The 21,264-nt window shown below is 37.8% G+C and overlaps 1 protein-coding gene and 1 pseudogene across 2 annotated transcripts; one reads left to right on the top strand and one right to left on the bottom strand.

The window, feature by feature from the left end:
* Positions 1–4,594: 4,594 nt before the first annotated feature.
* LOC101088614 lies at positions 4,595–5,539 on the bottom strand (annotated as a pseudogene).
* A 10,345-nt stretch (positions 5,540–15,884) lies between these two features.
* LOC123380286 (olfactory receptor 4A47-like) lies at positions 15,885–18,968 on the top strand. 2 transcript variants are annotated; one of them, XM_045038142.1, is made up of 3 exons: positions 15,885–16,342; positions 17,601–17,667; positions 17,751–18,968. In XM_045038142.1, the coding sequence occupies exon 3, from the start codon at positions 17,794–17,796 to the stop codon at positions 18,721–18,723; it is 930 nt and encodes a 309-aa protein (XP_044894077.1). In that variant the 5' UTR covers positions 15,885–16,342; positions 17,601–17,667; positions 17,751–17,793; the 3' UTR covers positions 18,724–18,968. The 2 variants fall into 2 exon arrangements, with proteins under 2 accessions (XP_044894077.1, XP_044894078.1); XM_045038143.1 differs by lacking the exon at positions 15,885–16,342 and having other exon boundaries at positions 17,522–17,667.
* The last annotated feature ends 2,296 nt before the right edge of the window (positions 18,969–21,264 follow it).

Consider the following 21,264-nt stretch of genomic DNA (forward strand, 5'->3'; position numbering starts at 1 on the left):
ACTGATTTCTACTCCTGAAACCAATATTGCACTGTATGTTAACTAAAATTTAAATTTAAAAAGGGGGGACGGGGACAAAAACTTCTTTTTTATTAAAAACCAAAGAGGAAGGAACTTTAAGAGACCTTGCTCCAAAGAATATATGTGATGCCATTTGCAGCAACGTGGATGGAACTGGAACATATTATGCTGAGTGAAATAGGTTAGTCAGAGAAGGACAGATATCATATGTTTTCACTCATACGTGGATCTTGGGAAACTTAACAGAAGACCATGGGGGAAGGGAAGGGGAATAAAGTAGTTACAAACAGAGAGGGAGGGAGGTATACCATGAAAGACTCTTAAATACAGAGAACAAACTGAGGGTGCTGAGGGGGTAAGTGAGAGGGGAAAATAGGTGATGGGCATTGAGGAGGGCACTTCTTGGGATGAGCTGGGTGTTGTAGGTAAGCGATAAGCCACGGGAATCTACCCCCAAAACCAGGAGCACACTTTACACACTGTGTGTTAGCCAACTAGACAATAAATTATATTATAAATAAATAAATAAATAAATAAATAAATAGCAAGGAACACCTGTGAATTCCCTATAAAAAATTACACACTAAATGAAAAAAAATTTTTGCACACCGAACGTGTTCCTTACAGTGTACAAAAGATAAAAAGACATCACAAGACAGAACAATAATAGTTACATACACAATACTAAAAGGATCATTTCTTTAGGATGTAACCAATCATCAAAATATGTATGGAAAAGAGCAACGATTGAAGAAATAGGTAAAGGCATGAATAGACAATTCACAGAAAAAGAAATACAAATCATATCCAACGTGTGAATAGGTAAACTCAATAGTATGAAAAAGATTGCAATTTAATCGGACTGTTTATGCCATAAACCCATATCAGGTATGGGTGGTTGAGAATGTGGACTGAGTATTCTCACAGACGGTGAGCATCAGTGTAGCTACTAGTACAAACTCTAGGTTGGCAGTTTGGTGATAACTATGAATATCGACATTAAACTATCTGATCACTGTTTCAAATACATACATCAACATTTCCACTCCGAGGAACTCATACTTGCACACATTCACAAGCATGTAATTATTATAAACTTCTTTGTCATAGAAAAAGGTTAGTAATAACATGAATAGAAATGGACACATTTATTTTATATACATTTTTATTGATTTTATAAGGGAGTAATATGGAGTACAAGAAAAACTAAGAGATCTCTCCGGACTGGTATGCGGTATCCTCAAGATGGTGCAAATGATTTCACTTATATGTGGAAGTAAAAAAAGAACACATGGACAAAAACAGAAAAGGATTCATCACACAGAGAACAAACTGGGGGTTGCCAGAGCTGCGGAGGTTGGAGGGATAGGTGACATGGGTGAAAGGGACGAACGGTACAAAGTTTCAGTTACGTCACAAGAATGAAAAGTACAGCATAGGGAACAGAGCGAACATGTTTATAGCAACTTTTTATGGTAACAGAAGTTACACATATCATGATATGAGCATTTCTTAATGTACATGATTGTTAAGTCGCTATGTTGTGTACCAGAAACTAGGATAATATTGTATGACAACAATTTTCAATTGAAATATCAAAAATAAACTATCCTAAACTTAAAAGTTTATTTTAGGGGCGCCTGGGTGGCGCAGTCGGTTAGGCGTCCGACTTCAGCCAGGTCACGATCTCGCGTTCTGGGAGTTTGAGCCCCGCGTCAGGCTCTGGGCGGATGGCTCAGAGCCTGGAGCCTGCTTCCGATTCTGTGTCTCCCTCTCTCTCTGCCCCTCCCCCGTTCATGCTCTGTCTCTCTCTGTCCCAAAAATAAATAAACGTTGAAAAAAAAAATTAAAAGTTTATTTTAAAGAAAGAAGTTGTATAATAGGAGCAAAAGTTAAATACACAGAGAAAAATTCACATTACATATACTTGAATACAAATGTCGTTATTATCACAGGAGTCTTAAGAAACAGATTAAATGACGCCCTCTGAGGAGGAGGACTAGAGACGATGCTGAGAGATGAGTAGGTAATTTATTCTCATTTTATTCCATTATATAAGGTTTTCTATATAATTATTTATTACTATCCATTACACATCAATTTTTCTTATAAAAACAAATGTCAAAGTGTTTTACATAAACGGCCACAGATATTTACTTAGCAAGACCATCTATACATCATTAAATATTATAAATAGTAAAATAAAAAGAATTTCCTTAAATGATAAGAATCTAACTAAAAATAATACTAAGTATCAGGAAAAAAACATGTTGATAAAAAAGTGTAATCATTTAAAAATTTCTTCATTAATTCATTACCTATTGTTGACTCCTTTTTTTAAATATGAAATTTATTGTCAAATTGGTTTCCATACAACACCCAGTGCTCATCCCAACAGGTGCCCTCCTCAATGCCCATCACCCACTTTCCCCTCACCACCCCTCATTAACTCTCAGTTTGTTCGCAGTATTTAAGAGTCTCTTATGTTTTGCCTCCGTCTCTCTCTGTAACTTTTTTTCCTCCTTCTCCTCCCCCCGGTCTCCTGTTGAGTTTCTCAGGATCCACATATGAGTGAAAACATACGGTATCCATGTCTTTCTCTGCCTGACTTATTTCACTTAGCATAACACTCTCCAGTTCCATCCACGTTACTACAAAGGGCCATATTTCATTGTTTCTCATTGCCAAGTAGTATCCCATTGTATATATAAACCACATCTTCTTTATCCATTTGTCAGTTGATGGGCATTTAGGCTCTTTCCATAATTTGGCTATTGTTGAAAGTGCTGCTATAAACATTGGGGTACAAGTGCCCCTATGCATCAGCACTCCTGTATCCCTGGGTAAATTCCTAGCAGTGCTATTGCTGGGTCATAGGGTAGGTCTATTTTTAATTTTTTGAGGAACCTCCACACTGTTTTCCAGAGCGGCTGCACCAGTTTGCATTCCCACCAACAGTGCAAGAGGGTTCCCGGTTCTCCACATCCTCACCACCATCTATAGTCTCCTGATTTGATCATTTTAGCCACTCTGACCGATGTGAGGTGGTATCTGAGTGTGGTTTTGATTTGTATTTCCCTGATGAGGAGTGACGTTGAGCATCTTTTCATGTGCCTGTTGGCCATCTGAATGTCTTCTTTAGAAAAGTATTTATTCATGTCTTCTGCCCATTTCTTCACTGGATTATTTGTTTTTCAGGTGTGGAGTTTGGTGAGCTCTTTATAGATTTTGGATACTAGCCCTTTATCCGATATGTCATTTGCAAATATCTTTTCCCATTCCATCAGTGGCCTTTTTTTATTTTATTTTTTGTTTTTTAAATTTACATCCAAATGAGTTAGCATATAGTACAACAATGATTTCAGGAGTAGGTTCCTTAATGCCCCTTACCCATTTAACCCCTCCCCCTTCCACGACCCCTCTAGCAACCCTCAATTTGTTTTCCATATTTATGAGTCTCTTCTGTTTTGTCCCACCTGTTTTTATATTATTTTTGTTTCCCTTCCCTTATGTTCATCTATTTTGTCTCAAGTCCTCATATGAGTGAAGTCATATGATTTTTGTCTTTCTCTGACTGACTGATTTCACTTAGCATAATACCCTCCAGTTCCATCCACGTAGTTGCAAATGGCAAGATTTCAATCTTTTTGATTGCTGAGGAATACTCCATTGTATATATAAACACCACATCTTCTTTATCTGTTCATCCATTGATGGACATTTGGGCTCCTTCCATACTTTGGCTGTTGTTGACAGTGCTGCTGTAAACATGGGGGTGCATGTGTCCCTTCGAAACAGCACACCTGTATCCTGTGGATAAATGCCTAGTAGTGTAATTGCTGGGTCAAAGGGTAGTTCTATTTTTAATTTTTTGAGGAACCTCCATACTGTTTTCCAGAGTGGCTGCACCAGCTGGCATTGCCACCAATAATGCATAAGAGATCCTCTTTCTCCGCATCCTGGCCAACATCTGTTGTTGCCTGAATTGTTAATGTTCGCCATTCTGACAGGTGTAAAGTGGTATCTCATTGTGGTTTTGATTTGTCTTTCCCTGATGATGAGTGATGTGGAGCATTTTTTCATGTGTCGGTTGGCCATCTGGATGTCTTCCTTGGAGAAGTGTCTATTCATGTCTTTTGCCCATTTCTTCACTGTATTATTTGTTTTTTGGGTGTTGAGTTTGTTAAGTTCCTTATAGATTTTGGATACTAACACTTTATCTGATAAGTCATTTGCAAATATCCTCTCCCATTCTGTCAGTTGCCTAGGTTTGCTGATTGTTTCCTTCGCTGTGCAGAAACTTTTTATCTTGATGAGCTCCCAATACTTTATTTTTGCTTTTAATTCCCTTGCCTTTGGAATGTTGACTCCTTTTATGTAAAGGAATTACACTTTTCTAAATGAACTGATCCACAAGGTATTATCGACCTTACATTCTATTGGAAGGGAAGCTGTTATTAAAGCACAATCATCCAGTTCGTTCTTTATAATTAAAACTTGACACAAAGTCAGGATCATTTTAAGGAGTCTTTTGCATTCTGAGAAAATGCAGGCCAATGTCCAGTAATTCTCTTCATGGTAGAAAATGCACTCCTTTACTACTTGATGTGACATTTTTCCTCCAGAGCTTCCTCATAGCATTCGTCATCTCAGAATTTCTCAGAGTGTAGATCAGGGGGTTCAGCATGGGGGTAAGACTGTATAAAACACACTCACTGATTTGTCAATGGGGAAGGTCTTAGCAGGTCTCACGTACATGAAAATACATGGCACAAAGAAGAAGACCACCACAGTGATGTGGGAACCACAGGTCTGGAGGGCTTTCCGCCTCCCTTCCGGACTAAGGTTCTTTAGAGAGTGCAAGATGACACCATAAGAGATGAGCAAGAGCACAAACGCAATTGTGCAGATCAGTCCTTCATCGCCCACCACTAACAGGCCAATGATATGGGCGTCAGTACAGACCAGTTTCAGTAAGGGGTACATGTCACACAAAAAATGATCAGTGAATTGGGACCACAGAATGGGAGCCCATAAATAGTGCTAACTTGAATTACTGAATGCAGAAAACCTCCAACCCAGGACCCTACCAGCAGCACAACACACACCCTTTGCCTCATGATACACAAATAATGCAGGGGTTTACACATGGCCACATAGAGGTCATAAACATCACCAAGAGAAGAATGATCTCTGATCCACCAAAAAGCTGCTCTGTAAACAGCTGGGTCATACAGTGTTGAAATGACCTGGTATTTTCCCCACATATCAAATCTGAAATCAATCTGAGGGAAATAGAAGAGGAGTAAATGACATCCATAAAAGGTAAGTTAGCAAGAAACAAGTACATAGGTGAGTTCAGGGTCTTACTGACAGTTACAGTCGCCAAAATGAGGAGGTTGCCCACCACAGTGAAAATATAGAAGAGTGAGAACACAACCAAAAGGACCTTCTGTTCCTTTGGATCCTGTGTGAGACCCAAGAGGATAAAATAAGTGACATTGCTCCTTGGTTCCATCTAGTCTGCATAGAAGCTGGCTTCTCATATTAGAAGCAGCTGATCTACAAAACAAGGAAGATAAATGCATTATAAGATTATTGATTCATTCAATTAAAAGAATGTAGAAGGAGTACCTATTTGTCTCACATGTGTGGCACGTGTCATAGACATTAGGATTTCAAGTTGAATAAGCCACGGTTTCCTACACTCAGTGATATCATACATAATAATCACCAATATAATAGGTGCCATTATAAAAATACAGAACACGAAATGTCCAGGGTAGGAATATATCTACCAAATGGGAATCAAAAAAGTTTCCCAAAGGAAACAATGCTTCACCTGAGTTTTAAAGGAAGAGTGGAAGAACAAGAGAAGAGGGAAAGGGAATTTCATGGAAAGATGCACAGTTTATAAAGTCCCAAAGGTGAAATACTTGAGACCCATTTAAGGTAACTGACATATTCAAAGTGAGTAGATCAAATTAGGAACAGAAGGTCACTTCCCTAGGTTGTCTCTCCCCCCACTGAGACCTCTTTATTAGGATCTTTGGTTGGATACGCCTCCTTTCCCTGATCAATAAATGGGGAAGCATTCCACTATTGTGTCTCTCCCTTAATTGTTAAACTTCATATATGCAACATCTCCAACTTCAGAAATCTCCACTGGATATCAATTAGGACTTATAAAACTAATTTTTTTTTTTTGCACAATAAACATAGATGCTTCCCACATCATTAAATGGTACCGCCTTCCACATCATTGCTCAGACAAGAAATAATCACAGTGTCCTTCATGCTGTCTTGCGGTCATGTCACATATTAATACCTTTAACAAATGATATTTATCCCCTTTAAAATTTATCACAAATTTAATCATTCCCCTCCCCTCCCCACTTCCTCTGGCCCACTGCACTAGCCTCCTACCACGTCCCTCCTCTTTCATTCTGGTCTCCATCAATTTGTTCTCCTGATGAAACTTAAAATGGATTCTTTTTAAATATGATTCTGATCTATCACTCCACTGCTCACAATGCCTACAGTTGCTTCCAATCACACACTCAGAACTTAATGAATCACAGTTCATCTTACAGTAAAGGGAATTATAATCCTCATTTCACAGCTGAACAAACTGAGGCTCAGAACATCTAATTAATTTTCCCAAGGTCAACCATTTTTAAATGATAAAACTAGAATTGGAATCAAAGTTTGCTTTCTCTCAAAGTGATCTCACTTTTACATAATAAAGATAGTTACACAGTTGCAAAGGCTGGTTTCCACTATTTACTGTTAGTTTTACCTTACAGAGGCATGTCCACAATCTGAAGGAACACATTTGACTCTGTCATCCAGTTTGGCAAGAGGGCAAAGGCTGCATTATTGCTTGAGGACATATTTTTTTTTCATTCGACTGTCTATCCATTTTCGCCAGAGTTTCTCCTGGTTATTCAGAAGGTTGCTTTTATTAATACCGTAGATGACTTCCTAGCAATTCCATGGTCCATGCAGAAAACAAACAGTTACCACATTAGGATAATATATCAAAAAGACAAGATTAACTCCTATCCTTACATAAGGAAAATAGCCACCAGCCATCTCCCAGGGAGATTTTTCTCAAGTAACTTCTTTCCTACTAATTTCTAAATAGAAAAATACCATTCAATGGCTTAGGCATCCTCATTCTATTGGTTTGGTCAGATTAGCAGACTTGATACTTTAAGAGACATCATTGGGCTTCTCCTTAGGTAATGCTTTAAGCCCAACAGAAACCTCCTAAAAATGTGTATCAGTTGTTAAGAGCATAGCCTCTTCTTCCCCATACAGGCAAATATCACTGGACATTTTATCCCTTCTAACCACATTCTTCATTAAGTCCTACATTTGGAAAATGTCCAGGACCAATTCTTGCTTATAAATTCACTGGGAATTTTCACAAAATTTTTCAAAAATATCTATGTAAAGATACTATTAGGCCAAATCACATAATTAGTGTCAGAAATATGTGACATAAAAAAAAATAGCTTCAGAGCCATTGTAAGACTACTGCCAGTTAAGAAGAAAATTTCAGCCCAGTCATTTTGTTTTAGGAAGATTATTTTTCATGTATTTCTCCACTTCCCATAGCGAGTTTCTCTTCCCTTTTATTAATACTCAATTTATGCTGCCTTGTACGGTTGGGCATTTTATTTTTTTGCAGATTTCAACATAATAACTCTTTATTCAACTACAATTTTTTTTTTAATTTGGAGGGCTTATTTACTGCCAGAAACTGTGCTGCGAGTGAGAATACAGCAATTTATGAAATAGGAAAAAATTATGCAAATAGTCCTTCCTGCATGGTCCTGCACGGACCTTATATTCTCATGGTAGAGAGAGGCAGTATATAAGGGAACAATTTAGTGCGTTAATTACAGTCTTCATCAGTGCTAATAAGACAGCAAACAGGGTACTCAGGGAGAATTCTCCTATGGAGAAGATAACCAGGGAAGGCTTTTCTTCCACAGGATAGACAGTGGCTACCATCAGAAAAATTGTTACAGGTAGTAAAATTAAGCAATCTGTTCTCACTTCACTGATGGCATGCCCTATATGTAGAAAATGCTAAAAAGTTACACAGGAATTTTTATTTCAGTGCCCTTTTGAAAAGGAGTGGTAAGTGTGGGCACTCTCGTATTGTGCCGGATAGTAGTGGGAAAGCTTTCAACCTTGACTCGAGTGTCATATTAGCTGTGGATCTGTCATATATGGCCTTTATTATGTTGAGTTACATTCCTTCTATACCCAATTTTTTGAGATTTTTTTTTAAATTCAGGTTAGTTAACATAGAGTGTAGTCTTCACTTCAGGAGTAGAACCCAGTGATTCATCTCTTACATATGACACCCAGTGTTCATCTGGAAAAGTGCCCTCCTTAATGCCCACCACCCATAACCTGTCCCCCACACATTTACCCTCCAACAACCCTCATTTTCTTCTCTGTATTTAAGAGTCTCTTATGGTTTGCCTCCCCAATAAGAGAATTTTTTAAAATTTCATTCTAGTAAATGATTTTTATCTTACATTTTAGTATGTTTACTGAGCATCTAATTTATTGTGCTACTGGTGAAAGCTATGTGAGAATTCTATATTATGTTTGCAACTTCTTGGAAGTTTAAATTTATTTATTTTTTAATGATAAATAAAACATTTCATTTTATTTAATTTGTTCCTTCTTTGGTGGACTGTTTTTCTTATGTAAATTCAACTTTCTTTTTTTTCATTTTTTTTATGTTTATTTATTTTTGAGGGAGAAAGAGAGCATGAGCAGGGGAGGGGCAGAGAGAGAGGGAGACACAAAATCTGAAGCAGGTTCCAGGCTCAAAGCCAGGTTCCAGCACAAAGTCCAATGTGGGGCTCAAACCTATAGACTGTGAGATCCTGACCAGAGCCGAAGTCGGACGCTCAACTGACTAAGCCACCCAAGTGCCCCTCAACTTTCTTATTTTTTTAATTTTTCATTTATTTATTTAAGTTTTTATTTAAATTTTAGTAAACATATAAGGTAATCTTAGTTTCAAGTGTAGAATTTAGTGATTCATCCTTTACATACAACACCCAATGCTCATCACAAGTGGCCCTCTTAATGCCCATCACCATTTAATCCATTCCCCGACCATCTCCCCACCAGCAACCTTCAGTCTGTTCTCTATAGTTAAGAGTTTCTTATGGTTTGCCTCCCTTACTTTTTTTCCCTTCCCCTATGTTCACCTGTTTTGCTTCTTAAATTCCACATCAGTGAAATCATATGGTATTGTCTTTCTGACTTATTTCACTTAGCATAATATACTCTCTCTCCAACCACATTGTTGTAAATGGCAAGATTTTATTATTTTTCATGGCTGAGTAATATTCCATTGTATATGCCAATCTTCTTTATCGATTCATCAGTCAATGGATGTTTGGGCTTTTCCCACAATTTGGCTATTGTTGGTAATGCTTCTATAAACATCAGGATGCACGTGCCCATTTGCATCACTATTTTTATATCCTTTGGGTAAACACCTAGTAGTGCAATTCCTGGGTCATAGGGTAGTTCTGCTTTTAATTTTTTGAGAAACCTCCATACTGTTTCCCAGAGTGGTTGCACCAGTTTGCATTCCCACCAGCAGTATATTTCTGCATCCTTACCAACATCTGTTGTTTCTTGTGTTGCTAATGTTAGCCATTCTGACAGGTGTGAGGTGGTATCTCATCATGGCTTTCATTTGTATTTCCCTGATGATGAGTGATGTTGAACACCTGTTCATGCATCTGCTAGCCATCTAGAAGTCTTTGGAGAAATGTCTATTCACATCTCACTGCCCATTTCTTAACTGGATTATTCAGGGGATGTTGAGATTGATAATTTCCTTATAAATTTTAGATACTAACCCTTTATCAGATATGTCATTTCAAATACCTTCTCAATTCTTTAAGTTGGATTTTAGTTTTGTTGATGGTTTCTTTTGCTGTGCAGAAGCTTTTTATCTTGATGAAGACCCAATAGTTCATCTTGCTTTTGTTTCCCTTGCCAGCAGTGACATGTCAGTAAGAAGACATGGTATGGTCGAGGTCAAAGAGGTTACTGCCTGTGTTCCCCTCTAGGATTTTGATCGTTTCCTGTCTCACACTTAGGTCTTTCATCCATTTTGAATTTATTTTTGTACATGGTGTAAGAAAGTGGTCCAATTTCATCCTTCTGCATGTTGTTGTCCAGTTTCCCCAACACTCTGTTGAAGAGGACTTTTTCCATCTTTTCCATTTTCAATTTGTTTTGTTGAAGATTAGTTGACCATATAGTTGTGGGTCCATTTCTGGATTTTCTATTTTGTCCCATTGATCTACATGCCTGTTTTTGAGCTAGTACCATACTGTCTTGATCACTACAGCTTTGTAATACAACTTGAAGTCTGGAATTGTGATGCCTCCAGCTTTCTTCATTTTCAAGATTGCTTTGGCTATTTGGTGTCTTTTGTGGTGCCATACAGATTTTAGGATTGTTTGTTCTAGCTTTGTGAAAAATGCTGGTGGTATTTGATAGGGATTGCATTAAATCCACATATTGCTTTGGGTAGTATGGACATTTTTAAATATATTTTTAAACGTTTCTTTATTTTTGCGAGAGAGGGAGAGAGAAAGAGAGAGAGAGAGAGAGTGCACACAAGTTGGGTAGAGATGCAGAGAGAGGGAGGCACAGAATCTGAAGCAGGCTCCAAGCTCCAAGCTGTCAGCACAGAGCCTGACACAGGGCTCCAACTCACGAACTGTGAGATCATGACCTGAGCTGAAGTCGGATGCTTAACTCACTGAGCCACCCAGGTGCCCCTGGTAGTATGGACATTTTTAACAGTATTTGTTCTTCCAATCCATGAGCATGGAAATTTTTTTTCCATTTCTTTCTATTCAATTACTTGCATCAGTATTGGTATTGTTATAATTTTCAGAGTAGACATCTTTCTCCTCTTTGTTTACATTTATTCTTAGGTAAGTTGTGGGTTTTGGTGCAATTGTAAATGGGATGGATTCCTTAATTTCTCTCTTTCTGCTGCTTCATTATTAATAAATAGAAAAGCATCAGATTTCTATACGTTGATTTTGTATCCTGCAACTTTGCTGAATTCATGTATCAGTTCTGGCAATTGTTTGGTGGAGTCTTTCAGGTTTATAGAGAGTATCATGTCATCTGGGAATAGTGAAGGCTTGACTTCTTCCTTGTCAATTTGGATGCCTTTTATTTCCTTTTTGCTATCTGATTGCTGAGGCTAGGACTTCCATTACTATGCTAAATAACAGTGGTGAGGGTGGAAATCGCTTGTTCACGACCTTAGAGGCTCTCAGTTTTTCCCCATTAAGGATGATATAAGCTATGGGTCTATTGTTTATGGCCTTTATTGGGAGCTATGTTCCATCTATCCCTACATTGTTGAGGGTTTTTATCAAGAATGGATGCTGTATTTTGTCAATTTTTTTTTCTGCATCTATCGACAAGATCATATGGTTCTTACCATTTCTTTTATTAATATGGTGTATTGCATTCATTGATTTGCAAACCACCCTTGCAGCCCAGGAATAAATCCCACTTGATTGTGATGAATAATTCCTTTAATGTACTGTTGGTTTCTATTTGCTTGTTGAGATTTTTTGTATTCATGTTCATCAGGGATATTGCCCTATCATTCTCTTCAGTGGGGTCTTTGTCTGGTTTTAGATTCAAGGTAATGCTGGCCTCGTAAAATGAGTTTGTAAGTTTGCCTTCCATTTCTCTTTTAAGGAACAATTTGAGAATAGATATTAAGTTCTTTAAATGTCTGGTAGAGGGCACTTGGGTGGCTCAGTAGTTTAAGCATCCAACTTCAGCTCAGGTGTGTAATGCCCCCAATTTCGAATCAAGAGACCACCAAGGAGCCGATACCGATGCAAACTCAAAAGGGTTTGTTTGCAAGCTCGAGCTTGGGCCCAAGTATACCCGACACAGCGGAGCAGGGACTTGGACGCCTAGGTTAAAAGGTGTAGCAGTTTTATAGGGGCCAGTGGCCAATGAGATTGTAACACACACAGAAAGTTGCATAGTCATGTCAGTCCACATGCAGGTAGCCAATTGAACTACAGCTTACCCTATAGTAACTGTTTGAACTAGCCTATCACTCTGGTCAGAATTGGCGCCCAAGTTTGGCGGGCAAAAGGCGGGGTTTACATTCTTTGGTGGTTAGGGGTTCCGCATTCCTATTTGAGCCGGTTTCCAGTAAGGGTGTGCTCAGCGGCTTGACTAGGGTGGGGGAGTGTCTTAAGCAATAAGTAGGTCATGTGGGGGTTATACACGAGATGGTGGGTGTAGCACAAAATGGAGTTAGTCTTGCTCTGCTTGTCCAGGGGTAGGGGATTTTTGTTAAATTCCTTGGGTCCCACAAGGTCATGATCTCAGAGTTCATGAGTTCAAGTCCCACATCAGACTCTCTGCTGACAGCTCAGAGCCTGGAGCCTGCTTCAGATTCTGTGTCTCCCTCTCTCTCTGCCCCACCCCTGCTTATGCTCTGTCTCTGTCTTTCAACAATGAACAAACATTTAAAAAAAATTAAATGTCTGGTAGAATTTTTCTGGCAAGCTACCTAGCCCTGGATTTTTTTGTTGTTGTTGGGAGATTTTTTCGATACTGTTTCCATTTCTTTGCCAGTTATTGGTTTGTTCAAATTTTCTATTTCTTCCTGTTTCAGTTTTGGTAGTTTATATGTTTCTAGGAATTTATCCTTTTCTTCCAGATTGCTGACTTTGTTGGCATATGATTTTTCATAATATTCTTTTATAATTGTTTATATTTCTGAAGTGTTGGTTGTGATCTCTCCTCTTTCATTCATGACTTTATTTCTGGGGGGTACTTTCTCTTTTCTTTTGAAAGTCTGGCTAAGGGCTTATCAGTTTTATTAATTCTTTCAAAGAACCAGGTCCTATTTTCATTGATCTGTTCTACCGCGGGGGGGGGGGGGGTGTTGTTAGTATATCATTTATTTCTGCTCTGCTCTTTATTATTTCCCTTCTGCTGGCTTTAGGATTATCTGCTGTTCCCTTTTTAGCTCCTTTAGGTGTAACATTAGGTTGTGTATTTGGGACCTCTCTTGCTTCTTGAGAAAGGCCTAGATTGCAGTATACTTCCCTCTTAAGACTGCCTTTGCTAATCCCAAAAGTTTTGGGCTTTCATGTTTTCATTTTCACTTGCTTCCATATATTTTTTATTTCTTCTTTAATTTTTGAGGTAACTATTCATTCTTTAGTACGATTTTCTTTAACTTCCATGTGTTTGAGGGCTGACCAAATTTTTCTTGTGGTTGTCTTCTAATTTCATAGAGTCCTTTGCCCATTTTTTAGAGTCCTTTGCCCATTTTTTATCACAATGGTGTTTTTCTGTGTTAATGAGATGTAGAAATTTGTTATATATTCTGGATATTAACACATCATCAACTATATCTTTTGAAAATATTGTCTGTTGTTTGTGGGATGCCTTATCTCTCTGTTGATAGTGTCCTGTGATGTACAAAATTTCTTAAATTTGATCAAGTAATTTCTGTGTTTTTTCTTTTCTTTCCTGTGGTTTCATGTTGTACCCAAATAATCAATGCCAAATCCAAAGTTATGAACTTTTTTGTCATGTTTTCTTATAAGAGTTTCATAGTTCTAGCTGACAGTTGAGGTCTTTGATCCCTTTTGAGTCAATTTTTGTAAATGGTGTACATGAAGGGTTCTGTTTCATTCTTTTGCATGTGGATATCCAGTTTCACCACACCATGTTTTGAACCACCTGTCCTCTCCCCAAGAATGTTCTTGTCACCTGTTGAAAATCATTTGATCACATATGCAAAGGTCTCTCTCCAGGTTCTGTATTTTCTTCCATTGTTATGTCCCTATTTATGCCAATATCATTCTGTTTTGTTTGTTGTAGCTTTGTAGTAAGTTTTAGAGCCAGGAAGTCCTCCAACCGTTTGTTTGTTTGTTTGTTTGTTTGTTTGTTCTCCAAGGTTATTCTGGCTGCTTGGAGTGCCTTGAGTTTCCACCTGGATTTTAGGATGGACATCTTAATATGAACTGTATCAGTTCATGAAACTCTTCCATTTATTTGTGTCTTCTAGAATAGCTTTCAGCAACATTTTTTAGTTTTCCGTATAAAGACTTTTACTTCCTTGTTTAAGTTATTCTTAAGTACTTTGTTCTTTTTGATGCTGCGCTAAAAGGAATTGTTTCCTTAATCCTCTGTGGGTTGCTCATTGGTAGCACAGATATTCATTATCTTTCATGATAAAATAAGCATCTCAACAAGTTGTATATGGAAGGGATGTACCTTGGGGCATCTGGGTGGCTCAGTCCATTAAGTGTCTGACTCTTGATCTTGGTTTAGGTTACGTTGTCACAGTTTGTGGGCTCCAGACCCACGTCATGCTGTGCACTGACAGTGTGGAGCCTGTTTGGGCTTCTGTCTCTCCCTCTGACTCTCCCACCCCTCTGTCTCTCTCAAAATAAATAAATAAACTTAAAAAAAAAAGAGAGAAGGAATGTACCTCAACATAATTGAGGCCATATATGAGCAATCCACGGTAACATCACACTCACCAGGGCAAGGTTGAAAGCTTTCCCACTACAATCAAGAAGATCAGGGGCGCTTGGGTGGCTCAGTCGGTTAAGCGTCTGACTTCAACTCAGGTCACGATCTCGCGGTCCATGAGTTCGAGCCCCATGTTGGGCTCTGGGCTGATGGCTCAGAGCCTGGAGCCTGCTTCACATTCTGTGTCTCCCTCTGTCTCTGCCCCTCCCCTGTTCATGCTCTGTCTCTCTCTGTCTCAAAAATAAATAAACGTTAAAAAAAAAAAAAAGAAGATCAGAGTGCCCATGCTCACGTCTCCTTTTCAAAATAGCACTGGAATAAAAATATCTGTGAAATTGTCAGCATTTCTACTTATAGGTCATGCCATCAGTAAAGTGAGAACAGATTGCTTGTAATGTTTCTTAATTTTACTGCTTGTAACAATTTTTCTGATGGTAGCCATTTTCTATCCTGTGGATCTCAGATCAATCATTCAATTTGAACAAAGGCCTTCCCCTGGTCACCTTCTCCATAGTAGAATTCTCCCTGAGTACCCTGTTTGGTCTCTTATTAGCACTGATGAAGACTTTAATTAGCTTACTAAATTGTCCCCTTATTCACTTCCTGACTCTGCTATGAGAATGTAAGGTCCAAGCAGGAAGGACCTGTTGCATGATTCTTTCCCGTATTTCATTAATTGCTTTGTCCTCACTTACAGCATGGCTCCTAGCAATAAATAGGAGGTCCAACTTGAAAAAAAAATTACTAATTGAATAAATAGTTGTTATGTCTAAATCTGTAAATAAATACAGCATCTAACCACACTTCAAGGCAGCATAAGTTGAATATTAATGGAAAGAAAAACTTGCTATGGCAAGTGGGGAAATATATGATAAGTTAATCTTTCCTAAAACAAAATGACTGGCTTGAAATTTTATTCTTGACTGGCAGTAGTCTTACAATGGTTTTAAAGCTGTTTTGTTTTGTTTTGTTTGTGTCACATCTTTCTGACCCTCATTATGTGATTTGGCCTAATAGTATCTTTATATAGGTATTTTTTTAAGTTTTGGTGGAAATTCCCAGTGAATTTAATTAAGCAAGAATCAGTGTTGGCAGCTTTCCAATTGTAGGACTTAATGAGGAGTGTGGTTAGAAGGAATAAAATGTCCAGTGATATTTGCCTGTATGGGGAAGAAGAGGCTATGCTCTTAACAACTGATCCACATTTTTGAGGACGTTTTTGTTAGGCTTAAAGCATTACCTAAGGAGAAGCCCAAGCATGTCTCTTTAAAATATCAAGTCGGCCAATCTGACCAAACCGACACTATAGAGTGAGGATGACTAAGCTGTTGAATGGTATTTTTCTATTTAGAAATTAGAGGCAAAGAAGTTGCTTGAGAAAAATGGGAGATGGCTGGTGGCTATTTTTCTTATGTAAGGATAGTTAGCTCACTACCTTTTTGATATATTATCCTAATGTGATAAATTTTTGTTTTCTCTGTGGACCATGGAATTCCTAGGAAGTGATCTAAAATCTAAAAGCAACCTTCTGAATAACCAGGAGACCTTATGGAGAAAACGGATAGACAGCCGAATGAAATAAAATATATCCTCAAGTAATAAGGCAGCTTTTGCCCTCTCTTGTCAAACTGGATGACAGAAGAAATCCAGGTTGCTGGGAATGAGTAGAAAGCGTTCCTTCAGATTGTAGACCTGCTTTCACAAGTTAAGACTAAAAGTAAGTCCTGGAAACCAGCCTTTGCAATTGTGTGACTCTCTTTATTATGTAAAAGTGAGATCATCTTTAAAATTTTTTTTTTTCAACGTTTATTTATTTTTGGGACAGAGAGAGACAGAGCATGAACAGGGGAGGGGCAGAGAGAGAGGGAGACACAGAATCGAAACAGGCTCCAGGCTCTGAGCCATCAGCCCAGAGCCTGACACGGGGCTCGAACTCCCAGACCGCGAGATCGTGACCTGGCTGAAGTCGGACGCTCAACCGACTGCGCCACCCAGGCGCCCCTTAAGTGAGATCATCTTTAGATGAAGCAAACTTTGATTCCGATTCTGGTTTAATCATTTAAAAATGGCTGACCTTGGGAAAATTAACTAGGTGATCTGAGCCTCAGTTTGTTCACCTGTGAACTGGGAATTATAGCTCATCTTATGGTCACATGAACTGTGATTCATTGAGTTGTGAGTGTGTGATTGGAATCCACTGTAGACATTGTGAGCAGAGGAGTGATAGATAAGAATCAGATTTAAAAAGGATTAATTGGGCTGCATGAGCAGAATGTACTGATGGAGGCCAGAGTACAAGGGGAGGGATGTGGCAGGAGACCAGTGGAGTGGGTCAGGAGAAGTGGGGAGGGAAAGGAAATGATCAAATTTGTGATATGTTTTAAAGGGCGTTAATAGTATTTGCTAAAGGTATCAACATGTGACATGAAGATAAGGAAGACATAAAGGCACTGTGATATTTCTTGTCTGAGCAATGACATTTAATGAATTGTGGAACACTGGACTTATGGTGAAAAATGAAAAATTTAATTTTATAAGTACAGAATTGATATCCTATTGGAGATGTCCAAAGTTAGAGATGTTGCATATGTGAAGTTTAAAAATTAAGGGGAGACATAAGAGTGGAATGCTTTCACATTTATTGGTCAGAAAAAGGGGGATATCCAACCAAAGACCCTAATAAAGAGGGATGAGACACTCTAGGGTGGTGACCTTCCATTCCAAATTGGATCCCCTCACTTTGAATATGCCAGTTACCTTACATGGTTCTCAAGTATTTCAGTCTTGTGACATGAACTGTGCACCTTTCCGTGGAATTCTCTTGTCCTCCTTTTTTGTCCTTCCACTTTTGCTCTAGATAACTCAGCTAAAGCATTGCTTCTTCTGGGATGTCTTCACTGATTGCTCTTTGATTGATATATTCCTACACTGTGTGTCACTTATTACATTGGCGATCATTATGTATGCTCTTTCAGAGTGTAGGAAACCATGGCTTATTTAACTTGGGAATCACAGCACCAGTGAAATACTCCACACAAACAGGTAGTCTTCTACTTTTTTTAAATTGATGAATCAATAAAAGATTAATCTTATGATGCATTTAAGTTTCCCTCCTTGTTTTCTAGGAAACCTACACCTAATATGTGAATCAGGTCCTATGCAGACTGGATGGAATCAAAGAACAACGTAACTTTCTTTGTCCTCCTGGGCCTCACACAGGATGGAAAAGAACAGAAGTTTCTGTTTGTTATATTCTTGCTCTTCTATATTTTGACGGTGGTGGGCAACCTGCTCATTGTGGTGACTATAGCTGTCAGTAAGACCCTGGGCTCCCCTATGTACTTGTTTCTTGCTAACTTATCCTTTATGGATGTCACTTATTCATCTTGCATTTCCCCCAGATTGATTTCGGACTTGTTCTTTGGGGAAAATACCATATCCTTCCAATCTTGTATGACCCAGCTATTTACAGAGCACCTTTTCGGTGGATCAGAGGTCATTCTTCTGCTGGTGATGGCTTATGACCGCTATGTGGCCATCTGTAAGCCCTTGCGTTATTTGGTTGTCATGAGGCAAGAGGTGTGTGTTGTGCTGCTGGTAGGGTCCTGGGTTGGAGGTTTTTTGCATTCAGCCATTCAAGTTAGCACGATTTATAGTCTCCCATTCTGTGGTCCCAATGTCATTGATCATTTCATCTGTGAAATGTACCCCTTACTGAGACTTGCCTGTACTGACACATATGTCATTGGCCTGTTAGTGGTGGCCAACGGAGGGATGATGTGCACAATTGTGTTTGTGCTCTTGCTCATCTCTTACGGTGTCATCTTGCACTCTCTAAAGAACCTTAGTCTGGAAGGGAGGCGGAAAGCCCTCCAGACCTGTGGTTCCCACATCACTGTGGTGGTCTTCTTCTTTGTGCCATGTATTTTCATGTACGTGAGACCTGCTAAGACCTTCCCCATTGACAAATCAGTGAGTGTGTTTTTTACAGTTATAACCCCTATGCTGAACCCCCTGATCTATACTCTGAGAAATTCTGAGATGACAAATGCGATGAAGAAGCTCTGGATGAGAAATGTCGTATCTGTTGGTGTATAAGTGCATTATCCACCATGAAGAGAATTATTTGACATTGGATGCCATTTTATAAGAATGAAGATGTCTTTTTAAAATGATTCTGAGTTCTCTTGTTCAAAGAACTTAATTATTTTTAAAGTATGAACTGGATAATTGTGCTTTAATAACAATTTCCCTCCCTGGTAGAATCTATAGTCCATTATCCCTTGGAGATTGCTTCATTTAGAAAGGTGCAATACTTTCATAGCAAGGTGTCAACAATACGTGATTATTTAGTAAATTTTTATGGTTAATTTTCAATCAATTTATGTTTTTTAATTTTTTTGATACTTAGTAATATTTTAGTTATATTCTTGTTATTTCAGGTAATTCTTTTTATTATGCTAATTATAATGTTAATGATGCATAGACTGTCTTGTTCAGTAAATTTCTGTTGCCTTATCTGCAAAATATTTTGTGTAACACTTTTATTTTTACAAGAAAAATTGATGTGTAATGGGTAATAATGAATAGTAAAAGAGAACACCTTACATAATGGGATAAAATGTGAATAAATTACCTACTCATCTCTCAACACGGTCTCTATTCCTCTTTCCCCAGAGGAAGTCACTTAATCTGTTTCTTAAGCCTCTTGAGGTATTAACATCATTTGTATTTATGTATGCAAATTTTTCTCTGTGTATTTAAATATTTGTTTTTATTATCAACTTACTTTTTTTACAATAAACTTTTAAGTTTAGGATAGTTTTGTTTATTTTTGATTTTTCAGTTGAAAAATTGTCCTACAATATTATCCTAGTTTCGGGTACACAACATAGCGACTGAACTATCATGTACACTAAGAAATGCTCATTATGATCATTGTAGCTTCCATCTGGTTAACGTAACAAGTTGCTACAACATATTGGATGTGTTCCCTATGCTATACTTTTCATTCTTGTGATGTAATTATTTTATAAGTGAAACTCTGTACCCTTTATCACCTTCACCCATTTTGCCTATCCCTCCATCCCCCTCAACTCTGGCAACTGCCAGTTTGTTCTCTGTATGCGTGAGTTTGTTCCTGGTTTTTGTTTTTGTTTTTGTTTTTTTTAAATTCCACGTATACGTGAAGTCATTTGCAACATCTTGAAGATATTGCATACTAGTCCATAGAGATCTCTTAGTTTTTCTTGTACTGCACATTACTTATTAACATATACTAAAATAAATATATCCATTCCTGTTCATGTTTTTACTAACCTTTTTTTTTTTGACAAAGAAGTTTGTTATAATTGTATGCTTGTGAATAAGTGCAAGTATGAGTTCTTAGGAGTGGAATTGTTGAGATATGTATTTGAAACAATGATCACATAGTTAAATGTCGATATTCATAGGTATCGCCAAAGTGCCGTCCTAGAGATTGCCCCAGTAGCTACACTGATGCTCACCGTCTGTGAGGGTACTTCAGTCCACATTCTTAACCACCTGTAGCTGACGAATATTTGTGGCATAGAACAATCTGACTAAATTGTAATCTTTCTTATTGTTTAGTTTATCTTTCCAGATATTGAATATGGTATTTCTTTTTCTGGGAATCATCTATTAATACCTTTACCTATTTCATTCAATTGTTGCTCATTTCCATACTGATTCTTATTGATTACATTCTAAGAAAGGATCCCTTTTACTATTGTGAATGTAAGTATTATCTTTCTGACTACTGGTGTGTTTTTAACTTCTGTATACTCTGTAGAACGCTTTTGGTGTGTAATGATGTTTTCTTTAAAAACATTTTTTTAATGTTTACTTATTTGTGAGAGAGAGAGACAGAGACAGAGCTTGAGCAGGGGAGGGGCAGAGAGAGAGGGAGACACAGAATCCGAAGCAGGCTCCAGGCTCTGAGCTGTCAGCACAGAGCACAGTGTGGGGCTCAAATTCACTAGCTGTGAGATCATGACTTGGGCCAAAGTCAGATGCTTAACTGACTGAGCCACTCAGGTGCCCAATGGTTTCTTTTAAATCCAATAAGGATTTTTTTTAAAGACTCTTTGTTCATACCAAAATATTCTTCAACTATATTTGAACCCTTAATTTTTAAAGTATTTTTGAGGTTATGTATCATGCATTAGAACTTTTTTTGCATTTGGAATTTATTTTGATCTATGAGTTGCAAAGAGAGAATTTTAGTGGATTTTCTAAAATTTAAGATTTTTTTAATAGTTGCATATTTTTCTTTTTCCCATTGACTTGAAATCCTGATATTATATTCCTAAGCCCCATATATGTTTGTATCCAATTCAAGAATCAATTCTGTTTCATTGATCTCTTTATTCATGTCCCAGTTGATATGAAATATAGTTGCTTTGATACAATGACACATTTTGATATGTGATGAGACCAGCAGTACCTCCTTAATATGCTTTTTCAGAATTATGTCTAGTTTTGCATATTTACATTTCCAAATCAAGTTTAAAATGAAATAGTAAGTTTACATTTAAATAAGATAATACAAGTTTAACATTACAATAAGTTTACAATGAAGTTAAACAGGTTTAAAATAGCATAGTTATAAAACAAAAG

The sequence above is a fragment of the Felis catus genome, chromosome D1 (genome assembly GCF_018350175.1).
Source record: "Felis catus isolate Fca126 chromosome D1, F.catus_Fca126_mat1.0, whole genome shotgun sequence".
NCBI lineage: Eukaryota > Metazoa > Chordata > Mammalia > Carnivora > Felidae > Felis > Felis catus.